The sequence below is a fragment of the Euleptes europaea genome, chromosome 4, assembly GCF_029931775.1.
Source record: "Euleptes europaea isolate rEulEur1 chromosome 4, rEulEur1.hap1, whole genome shotgun sequence".
Lineage (NCBI taxonomy): Eukaryota > Metazoa > Chordata > Lepidosauria > Squamata > Sphaerodactylidae > Euleptes > Euleptes europaea.
The window spans coordinates 37,162,909-37,175,182 of NC_079315.1; the positions used below are offsets into that span (position 1 = coordinate 37,162,909).

Consider the following 12,274-nt stretch of genomic DNA (forward strand, 5'->3'; position numbering starts at 1 on the left):
TGCCCAAGAACACATGCCAGGCAAATCGAAAGACACAGTGTGGAGGTGTTTCTATGCTAAAGCTAGAAACCTCCAAGCAAAAATGGGGGAGAGTGCATGGTTTTAAAGGAAAACATTACAGAAACCTGGTGCTGGGGAGAGAACCAGTGGGATGTGGTCATCCCTTGTTACAAACTCTATAGAAATGACAGGGAAGGGCGTATTGGAGGGGTGTTGCTATGTATATCAAGAAAGGCATAGTATCTAATAAACTAGAAACCATAAAAAGGGCAGACTCGTCTACAGAATCCTTGTGGGTGAAGATTCTGGCCCCAAAGGTAATTTAGTACTAGGGACGTTCTATCGGCCCCCTGACCAAAAGGCTCAGGGTAATCTAGAAATGGAGAATGAAATCAGGGAAGCATGCAAAGGTGATGAAGTAGTAATAATAGGAGACTTTAACTACCCTCATATTGACTGGATAAATGCATACTCCAGTCAAGCCAAAGAGATAAAATTTCTAGACATTCTCAATGACTGTGTCCTCGAACAGTTGGTCATGGACCCAATCACAGGGGAGGCAATCCTGGACTTAATACTCTGCGGTGCTGCCAGCAACTTAGTGTGGGATGTGGTTGTTGCTGAGCCAGTTGGCAATAGTGACCACAATGGCATCAAACTTAATTTATATGTATGTGGGAAAGTGCCTGGGAAATCTCACACAATTACCTTTGACTATGCTGGCAGCGACAGACCAAGAAAGGGATCTTGGGGTGGTAGTGGACAGCTCAATGAGGACATCAACCGAATGTGTGGCTGCTGCGAAAAAGGCAAATTCCATTCTGGCCATAATTAGACAAGGAACAGAAAATAAAACTGCTGCTATCATATTGCCCTTGTACAAATCTACAGTGAAACCACACTTGGAATACTGTGTACAGTTCTGGTCAACACACCTAACAAAGGTTATTGCAGAGCTTGAGAAAAGAACAACCAAAATGATCAGGCAACTACAGCAACTGCCCTATGAGGAGCGGTTAAACTGCTTAGGGCTGTTTAGCTTGAAAAGAAGGCAGTTAAGGGGGTCTATAAAATTATGCATGGTATGGAGAGAGTGGACAGGGAGAAGCTTTTCTCCCCCTTTCTTAATACTAGAAAGTGGGGTCATCTGCTGAAGCTGCAGGGTGACAGATTCAAAACTGATAAAAGGAAATATTTCTTCACACAACGCATAGTTAAATTGTGGACTTCCCTGCCTCAGGATGTGGTGACTGCTGCCAACTTGGAAGGCTTTAAGAGGGGAGTGGACATGTTCATGGAGGAGAGGGCTATTCATGGCTACTAGTAAAAATGGATAGTAGTCATGATGCCTACCTATTCTCTCTAGTATTAGAGGAGCATGCCTATTATATTAGGTGCTTTGGAACACAGGCAGGGTAATGCTGGTGCAGTTGTCTTCTTTGTGGGCTTCCTAGAGGCACCTTGTTGGCTACAGTGTGAACAGACTGCTGGACTTGATGGACCTTGGTCTGATCCAGCATGGCCTTTCTTATGTTCTTATGACATAATGTTCTTATGTTCTTATGACATATGTTCTTATAATACTCTGTTTTTAATTGTTAGCCACCCTGGTGGCCCTGACAGGGCAAAAAGGCAGGATATAAATTTTCTAAATAAATAAACAAAAACATATTGATGTTACATGATGCTGGGGAAAAACTAGAAAAATGCCCGCTCTAAAAAGACTCCCTTCTAGCTCGTATTATCTCCTTGTATAGGGGCCAGCATTGCTTTTCTTATGTTCTTAACCCAGAGCTGGCAACCCTATGTGTATGTTGGCCTTCAACAAGAGGTATCACCTGATGCCACTACCACCTACTCTCACCATCTCTGCCCAGAGCAGCTAAAGCTGCTTCTTCATTTCCCAGGTGTCTTTAAACACAGTGGGGCATGCCGAGTAGGCTTTCCCATAGATTTGCTAAGATGAATGAAAGGTTAGCTGTCCTGGCTCCTAGGCAGGGGTGTGGCTGATGCATAGGAGGCAGCAGCAGTAGTGAGGAGAACAAGGCAGGGGGGCATTGGGGGCTGCTACCCACCCCACCAAAATTCACTCCCTGAGGCTACCCTATCACTTCAACCATGTCTCACAGACTTAAATCAACCTTCCATTCCCACAACCACCATTTTCTGAGGGCCAATCAACTTCATGCACAATGAATAGCTCATGTAAATTGGCTGTTAAATGGATAACTTCTGTAGACAGGGAAGCCTTTTCTTATCAGGGGCCCCTGATCATAGGAGGCAGACAGCAGTATTTTGTCAGCATTATAATCCTTCGTAAGATTCAACTCGATTAACAGTTGAAGTCAAAGAGCAGCGCTATTTGCTGTCTAAAAACAAAGCAGAAGGGTAGATGTTCCTAAAGAATGGCTATTTATGGCATGGAAACAATATAACATTTTCTTGCATATGATATCCAGAATAATCTTTTGTGGACTTTATGCATCCCTAATTCCTTTTAAAAGTACAGCACAAAGAATACAGTAGTTTCAAACAGAATCTTTCTTTTAAAAAAAATCACTTTATGTGCACTTTTCCTACAGGATGTAACTACTGGCAATTCAAATCTATACATGCAACTTTCTGCAAGCCAGGAAGATATTTTTACAGGACTATGTCCAGCACAATATATAACATAGGCATCGTCTTGATTAAGACGACATGTGCTTTCAATAACAAATGCATTCTTGTTCTCACATTGGAAATTTCCTCCCTACACTCCCTTTTTTTACATTTTCTTTTTGTGGTCAAAAATCTAATATTCTATCTGCCAGGGAAAAAAAAAACAATTAAAGAAAGGGCTGTTTTAAATGACACTGCTAATGCTAGTAAATTACAGAAACCTTTGCATTTGGAGAGCTTTTAACCACGGAACAGGGAAAGCTGCAAGCAAGCTAACTATATCTCTAAACCACAGTGACAAACGACACCTTGGATAAATCAAGGACTTGATAAATGTTCCACAAAAAACAGCCATTTAAAATTAATTTTAGCCTTGACAGTTGACTCTTGTGTGTCTTCTCATTTCCTAGGTTGACCCCGGTGACCAGACTTGGATGTTTAACCTCAGGCCCATAATTTACACAAAGGAAACGTGTACTGGCAACACTTTCTTGGACTTCTGCCTTGTAAGCACGTCAGCAAAAGCAGATTCCTCCAAGCACAACAGCAGTCTTAAGCTGTTCCCTCATTCAACACCAGCCATGCAATCCCATGAATATAACAGCACAGCAAATTAACAATAGTTGGCCACGCAGCTAGGGAACAAGGCTCTTTATACACAATCGGACATTGTCAGCAGGGAGAGCACATCATTGGCCATGCCTTTTTGTTTCCTGTTATGTCAACACTGATTGGGAGTGGCCCTGAACACAGCCAGGCTACTGGCATTTTGAGCCCAGCGCCATCTGCTCTGTCAACAGCTCTCCAAAGTATCAGATGCAGGTCTTTCCTAGATCAGCTACTCAAAATCCCTTAAGTCAGCAATCACCGTCCTTTCTTGGAAAGTGTGCCGCAGGTCAAGTTAAAAGATTCAGATGGTGTCATTCAAGTGTGCTGTAACAGACATAAAGTTGGAGAGAAACAGGTTCAAATTTCTACCTAGCCATGAAGTTCACTGGGTGACCTTGAGACTGTCACAATCTCTCAGCCCAGCACCACTCATATGTCTCTTGGGAAGATAAATAGGACAACTCTATGCTTGCTGCCTTGATTTCCTTAGGAAGAAATTACAGTATAAAAATGTGATAAATTACAGTACATATGAATTGGCCCCCACTCTATCGAGCTGCTTCGATGCCTCAACATTAGGGTTGACAGGCCAAGCCTGACAATCATTGGGAGGGTTGGGGGCAGGGACATGGTGGGGAGGAGGCAACATGGACATGATGATGTCACTTCCAGTAAAAAAACACAGGGTGTCTGGAGATTTCTAGAGTTACCCTATGTTACTTCGGGGTGTTTATTGGAAGTGATGGAAAACCACATGCAACGCTGCTGGATTTTAAAAAAATATTTTGTCCCAAGCCCACTTTGAGCAGTAGCAGGCACAAGAACCGGAGGCAGGAGATCCCCTGCTACCACCAGGCAGGGCTGTAGCTAGGGGGATGAGGAGGGCAGCCGCCACCTCTGTGGCATGCAGAGAGGGCAGCAGAACTGCCTAGGGTTGCTGCGTGCACGCCGACATGATTGCATCACTTCCGGTTTACACCTGGAAGTGCCACATCGCAAGGGGCCTTTAAGGCTTGTTGTGATGCGGCACGTCCAGGTGTAAATGCATTGCAAGAGGCTGTTTACCATTCAAACTCCCAGTTTGAGTTTTAAAAGGCCCCTTGCGATGTGTTTACACCCGAAACCGCTGCATTACCTCTTGCGATGCGGTGCTTCTGGGTGTTAACCGGAAGTGATGTGGCATGGTGGGCAGATGCGCGTGCATGCGTTGCCCGGCGACCCTCAGCTGGTAAGCGGGCAGCCAGGTGGATTGGCATGGGTTTGCCCGCCCCACCTGGCACTTGGCAACCCTAGAACTGCCTCTCCTATAGGAGGAGTGGGCTGAGTAGGAGAGGCAGTTCTGCTGCCCTCTCTGCATGCCAATGGGGTGGCAGCTGCCCTCCTTGCCCCCTTTAGTTATGGCCCTGCCACCAGGGCCTTGGTAGCCCTACTTAACATGCTTGAGTCAAGCATGATAACTCACAATTCAGTTCACTGATTCGTAAGGGGACCCATGTGTCCTCCTAGAAGGTGATCTACAAATCTTGGCTTGCATTCAGAACATCTGTCTGTCTGTCTGTCTGTCTGTCTATCACCTTTGTATCCTGCTCTCCCCAGCAAGCCAGCTCAGGACAGGTAACTTCATTAAAACATAACATACACTCATTAATTATATAAAACAATAAAACAACCATAACATCCTAAAAACCCCTAACAAAGATGGCGCACAAAATACTAAACTGTAGGCACCATACAGGTGGCACCCCTTCCAACTGATATTATTTATGCATGTTGGGAGTGGGGAGGAGGCCAAAAATGATGGTTTCTGCATCAGTCCTCAGTTGTAAGCCTGGTGGAAAAGCTCTGTCTTACAGGCCCTGCGGAACTCTTTTCTGCATTCAGAACTTCGGGGGACAAATGGGAGTCATTTGAGATTTCAGACAGACCCTTCTCCCCACATTTGCAGTGGCTTCCACCCTGAAGATAAAATCCCAGATCCTGTACTTCTCCCTCAAGCCCTTAAAAAAGTACACCAAGGGCAGCTGATCAGTAGGGGATAAAGCATATGTACTTTCATTTTCTTGAGAAGGGAAGTGGTTTTGTATTTGGTATGTTTTAAAATTTGATATTGTGAGCCACAAGGGAAATTCAGGGTATAAATATTCTAATAAATAAATACATGTTTAAAGTGGCATGCAACAAAGAGGAATCAAACCTAACATTGGCTGAAGGCCACCACACACAAGGGCCTTATTGAATGCATACATGAAATCTGTGGCTTGAATGTATACGTATTTTAAATATACCTATTTAAATAAAGTTACATTGTGTGGAGTGCTGTTTTTAAGTTCAAATTTTGTACTGGTGGTTTGGGGGCATTCAATAATAATGTGGGAATTCTTGGTGGGTGGTACTGGATTAAACGTTAAGAACGATTCTTTTCATTAGAGATTTCAGAGACTGAACTTGAGATTTCTTTTTTCTTTTCTTATTTTTGCATGCAAAATAGAAGGTGAGGAAGACCCATACCTTGAGGGCATGTTTTAGATCAGTGACAGAACATACACCTTACATGCAGAATATCCCAGGTTCACCTCCTAGCATTTTCCATGGATCTCAGATAACAAGACTGGAAAAGAACATGTGCCTCAGATCCTGAAGAGTTCCTGTTGGTCCAGGTAGATACTACTAGATTATATGGACTCAATATAAGTCACCTTCATGTGTTATTAGAAGTAGGTGTAGCTAAGGTCTTACTTAGAAAAGTGTGTTGGAATGCAAAGTGCCACATGGTACATACTGGCCCTTTTCACCAGAATGAAGTGAAAATGAGGTGATAGACTGCCAAAGTGGTGGCAGGTTCAGTGAATTGGAGGGGTCAGTTTTTTAAAAAACATTCCCTTAAATTTTAAAAAATCTGTGTAACTATAAAACTGACACAGCAAAGAAAGTGCTGGGATAGAACATTTCCTTCAGATGTGGTAAATTTCTGCTTAAAGAGAGGAAGCAAACATATGGGAGTATTCAAAATGGTACTCTTGGGCCAACTATGTGACCAATTGCTTGCCATAGACATCCTTAAATTCTTCTGGCTGTTCAGATAGCTTTAACATAGGGCCAAACTAAAAGTTACAGGTTTTTTTTAAAAAGGGGTTCAAAATGACTGCACAGCCCAAGCAATTTTACATGTGAAAACTGCACTTGGATTGCTGATATCATACTGCCCTTGTACAAATCTATGGTGAGACCACACTTGGAATACTGTGTACACACCTAAAAAAGGATATTACAGAGCTTGAGAAGGTGCAGAAAAGAGCAACAAAAATGATTAGGGGACTAGAGCAACTGTCCTATGGAGAGCGGTTAAGATGCTTAGGGCTGTTTAGCTTGGAAAGAAGGCGGCTGAGGGGAGACATGATAGAGGTCTATAAATTATGCATGGTTTGGAGAGAGTGGACAGGGAGAAGTTTTTCTCCCTCTCCCGTACTAGAACACGGGGTCATCTGCTAAAGCTGGAGGGTGAGAGATTCAAAACAGATAAAAGGAAGTATTTTTTCACACAACGCATAGTTAAATTGTGGAACTCCCTGCCCCAGGATGTGGTGATGGCTGCCAGCTTGGAGGGCTTTAAGAGGGGAGTGGACATATTCATGGAGGAGAGGGGTATTCATGGCTGTTAGTTAGAATGGATACTAGTCATGCTGCATACCTATTCTCTCTAGTATCAGAGGAGCATGCCTATTATTTTGGGTGCGGTGGAACACAGGCAGATGGTGCTGCTGCATTCGTCTTGTTAGTGGCTTCCTAGAGGCACCTGGTTGGCCACTGTGTGAACAGACTGCTGGACTTGATGGGCCTTGGTCTGATCCAGCAGGGCCTTTCTTATGTTCTTAAAGTTTTTTGCTCGCTTTTGTTATTCCGTGTGCAAAAATTGGGGAAATAACTCCCCCGAGAAGTTTTCATGCAGGAATATGGCTTGGGGGGTGGGGTGGAGGCAGGAACCCTTCTTCCTCCATGGCACTGTTCCAAGCTGGTTTGGGTTTTCCTTTTTTTTTTACAAGCAGTTCCCGACAGCTGTTGAGAACCTGGACCCAACTCTTTAAAAGTGGTAATGTTTAGTTCGGCCCATAGTCCACTCTACCAGTTTAAGGCTCTATTAGCTGTATCTGGTGCAGAGGAAACTAAATCAAGTGTGCCAGCAAAGATGATCACCTCAGCAATATCCTAGACTGTGTCTGGAAATATTTCTAATCAAAAGCAACTAAGGCTCAGCTCAAAACTAGCATGGCAGCCCAAACAATCAGAAGGGGATGCAATATGACAGGCACTATGAGCAATCAAAAGAGAAACACTAGAAGAGAAAAATGCAGAAAGTTCATGAACTTGAGGGGGGTACTGGTAAAGTTAACATTGTTTGTGTTACCTGTCATTGAAATTCACAACCTCTCCATTCTTCGCCCAGCTAATGGTGGGCTTTGGGTTTCCAGCAGCTTCACAGTGAAGCAGTACGCTCAAGGTCCCACTGGCTAGGACTACAGTATGTCCTAGATGGGTGACCACTTCGGATGCTGAGAGCTGCTGTGCTGCAGAGATCTTCTTGAGGATCGCTGGTTTTTTGGGAGGCCTGTGGGGGCCATTGATGAGTTCTGCTGATGTTGACAAATGCGCTTCGGCAGAAGAAGCTCTTAAGGAGCTGGCAAACCCAGAAACTTGCTTACTGAATGGGAACTCCACTGAAGCAGAACTGACTCTTGTGCCATGAGCTTTGAAAAAAGACTCCTGATGTTCCAAATGGCTATTGAAGATGTCATGGGCAAGCTGTGCAATGAGCTGCTTTCTATAGCCATCCTTAAGTTCATCGGGCAGTTGAGATAAGTTCCCTAGGATGCCGTCCAAATGATCCTGACTGGCTACCATGGTGAAAGGAATGTTGTACTCCTGGCCTAGATCTTCCTCAGAAGAGATGTTTCTCTCACTGGAGTCTTGAGTTTCCCCTGAATTGGCATTGTTATGAGGCCAGCCTCTGTATTCCAGAAGTCTCGAGACAACATCATCATATCGACTGCTGGAATCAGTAATAAGTCCTCGTTTCTCGGTCTTGCTTCCATTGAAGAGAACTCCGTTCTGATGCTTTTCCTGGGCATGCAAGGCATCATTCAAACTGGTCTTCTTTGGGGCTTCTTCTTCCTTTATCGCAGCGGACAGAGCGTCAATACGTTTGTTGTGTCCTCCAATTAGTTTAATCACAAAGTGTTCCTGAGCTGGCCCTGCAGTGCAAGTATACGTTCCTGTATCAGAGGGCTTCAATCTATGGATCTTCATGTAGCCATACGGAGCAATAGTGACATGAACTGAGCTGATGAGTCGTTTGCCATCTTTCTCCCACGTGATCATTGGTTTCCGGAACCTTCTCACAGGACATCGAAGGATGATGGACGTTTTGGGGAGCAAGTAAGCGTATCCACCAACAATAAAGTGTAGTTTCTTCTGCTTCCTTGTTTGGATGAAAACTTTCTTTTGGGCCATTATAAGGGGCGGTTGTTTCTGAGTTGGTCTCTGGTGTCCTGAAACATAATTAATGTTTGGAAATGGATCATGGGACTGCATTGTCTTTGAATTCTAAACTTAGCAGCCAACGAGATAAGACAATTTTTTGGAACTCGTTTCCCAAGTGTGCAGAGTATCAATTGGTATTGGGACCATGGCATGGGGACAGGGGACCTCTGCCTTTACTCCTGCACCATCTTCCTGACCCAAAATGGCCCCAGGGATAATTATTTGCCCTTTTGAAGAGCTGCACATGTAGCCCAACAATGTCATGCATGGTTGATGGTGTGAGAGTTGGATTGGGTAACCCCAACTTAACTCTCCAAAAATTGTCTTGTCTAGTTTGGTCCTAAAGTAGAAATTACTCTTTTATATCAAACATGGGAATTCCATCTGAAACAACAGCCCTATGTCAATTTCTCCATTCTCCCTCAGTAATATGTAGTATCAGAACCCATGACATACCATATCTTCAGTCCTAAAGGCACTTTCCTGGGAGTAAGTCCCACTGAATAATATGAGACTTAATTCTGAGGAGACCTGTTTAAGATTGCTCCCTATGTGTATTTATTGCCACCCTTTGTATAATTGACTGCCCTGGCTGGGCATACTGGCTATGCCACATAACAGAACCAGAACTGGAATTTTTGATGTGTTGGCACGTGATTGGTCAGTCGACCATATTAATAAATTTGATTTCAGCCAGAACTCCTCAGGTTATGGGGAAAGAGAGGGAAATTTGACAAAAGGATGTCATGTCAGGCAGCCATTTGTTGGGATTTAACATGCAGTTTCAGTCTCAACAAAGAAAATAAGCAGCTTAATTTTGACACAAGCTGTAATTTTACCTAATACAATTTATAGCAAGTGGTTGGCTGCCAGATGCTGAGACCTCAGCTACCATTATCAAAAATAACAAGGTGTAATTTAGCAAAACAAATTTGATCTGCTGGGGTTAAGATGCAGAAGCCAGGGCACATATTGACGGGGAAAATGCAGTTCCTGTTATTAAATGTCTTTAAATGAAGAAGGCAGCCGAATGAACACGAGAAAGTCAGAACGGGAAAGGGGGAACTCCCCTTGTTAAATGTTTATCATCTTGGCCCTGTGAGGCCCCAGAGCTCCATAGCTGAAAGCAACAAGAAGAAGTAAATGTGCTGCAACCTCAAGGGAGAAATATGAAGCAGAACAAATCTACTTAAGAGTGGGTTGAAAACCCCTTGGTGGATAATATTAGACTTCATTAGTTATGAGGGTCCCTGCAGTTCAGCTCTCTGTGCCAGACGACTGAAAAGAATACGAGGGCTGCTCTGTGGATTTTGAAAATAATGTTATGGTTTATACTTAGAAATCAAATCCCTAATACAAAATAACATGCAGCGTCTTATTTATGAATAGTACAGTCACACATAATACTGCAGTTCTGGTATATATAAATATAAGCAGGGGCCAAATCCTTTCCAACTTGCTGTATGTGTTGTAGGTAAAAAGTAACCATTTATTATCTGGGCACATTGTCCTTAAATGAAATGATTATGATAATGTATGTATTTATAAAGTCCTCCCCCCCATTTTCCTGAGCCAAAATAGCCCTTGGGGGCATTATTTGCCCATCTGGGGTGCACTGCAGGCCCCTCTGGGGAAATAACACCCCTGGGCCATTTGGGCATGTGTAGGGGTGAGGCAGAAGGCTGAAGCCACTCTTCCCCCTGTGTTGTGGTCTCAACCAGTATCAGGACCCTGTGGCATTTGGGCAATTAGTTCCCCCGCGGCTGTATTCTGGCAGCAGGGAATGTGAGTTGAGGGTGCTGTGATAGGATATCTTGATGAACACTCTGCAAGGCCTTGATCTCAAAGAAAATATTATTTCCTGGGAACAATGCAATAAACTTCTCAGATTTCAGGCTGAGAGAAGATGAGTTTTCTTTTATGGAGACAAATAGGTAGGATAGAGAGGACCATTTACCCAGCTGTGAGAAAGAGGCAAGACAGATGGCTATTTGGATATCCTGAGCTGGGCCACAAATATTTGGGGGACGTATGCCTGGCTATGATTGGAGAAAAGGTGCAAGGCAGTACATGTGGTGACCAAAGGTGGCTGGGACAGGAAGGGTTAAAAGGTCTGGAAAAACTGTGAGAGGAGCAGTAACCAAGAACCAGGAACAGGGGAGAAATATGACCAGCTTCTGTTTTCAAAGTTCCAGCCAGCTTGCGTTCATTCCATGGAAGAGAATGCCAAGGTAACACCAGTGACAGTACAACTTAGTCGCCTGTTTTTATTTCTTTTCTTAGTTCTGTAACACCCTGTAATGCTTTGATACAATGTTTTTAGCACTTCTGTGCTCTAGTGAATTGTGATTGTACATTAGTAAATAAAGATCTTTTCCCTCTCAGACTGTGGTCAAAGGGTCTCAATCTCAGGCTGTGGTCAAAGCCAGGTGCCTTGCTGCTTGACCATGCAAGAAACTCCCGATTGGGCTACAGAGAGTTTGCTGACCAGAGATGGTGTAAAACAGTTCACAAACACACAGCCTCTATTTGTGCCTCAAACCATGGAGGGTGGCATCTACCAAAGAAAGGCAAGACAAAGGTAGGCAATTGGGATGAGCCCTCCCTCACATATACCGATCCCCACTGTCTGTCAGATAGTCAAAGGCAAGGAGAGGAGGAGGGATGCTGGTGGACGATCAGGTTATTACAGGGGAAACCCAGACCTTACTCATTAAAAAATGTAACACCTTAGAGATATAATATATAGTTTGCATGCGGAGGAAACCAGATTCACTTCCAGATGTTACTTAACATGTTTCTTTGCCTGAGATTTGAATGGTAACTACCAGACAGAGTAGACAGTGCTGAACTATGCGGACGGACATCTGACTCCATATAAAGATAACTTCATATGTCACCTTTTCTTTGGCCTTACAAATGCTTTTAAACCCTTGCAATTCCCACCAACCACAGTTGTTCTGAGATACTCACTAGCACATGTAGCTAGTGCACATGGTCTCACCAAAGACGAGAATGGCAAAGGAGGGCACAGCGACGAGTTGATGATGGCAGACAGTCCCGTGCTCAGCATTTTCCTGCAAATAGCATTTCGTGTTTGGGTTCCCTCACCACAACTCACCGAACACTAGGAACCAAAAAGCAGTTCATTAGGAAGGGCATGTATCAAATCATTAAGAAGTGCGCAGAAAGGGTCAGATACAGCAATCTGCATGCATGGCAATGTCTTCCCATAGCCATTGTATCTAGAAGGTACACTGATAATCAGGACTGATTATCTACAAAAGAATGGCACCATCTTAACATCTGTTTAGCATAACAAGTGCTATCTTTGCCAAAACAGCAGATTTCCCAGACCAGAATAAAACAATGGGGGTTCCCACTCATGAAATAATCACTCCACTTCACTTGTTTTCAGCATCCCGTATTCATGGAAGCTGGAGGATACACTTGTTAGGCCATCAAGAAT

The 12,274-nt window shown here is 43.7% G+C and overlaps 1 protein-coding gene across 1 annotated transcript in view; it reads right to left on the reverse strand.

Annotated features, from left to right (window-relative positions):
* ADAMTSL1 (ADAMTS like 1) overlaps positions 1-12,274 on the reverse strand; it is a 553,327-nt gene that overhangs the window by 59,373 nt on the left and 481,680 nt on the right. The window contains exons 19-20 of the mRNA XM_056848970.1: positions 11,779-11,932; positions 7,673-8,813 (exon numbers count right to left, since the gene is read on the reverse strand). Of these exons, the coding sequence (XP_056704948.1) occupies positions 7,673-8,813; positions 11,779-11,932 (1,295 nt within the window). The remainder of the gene's footprint in view (positions 1-7,672; positions 8,814-11,778; positions 11,933-12,274) is intronic.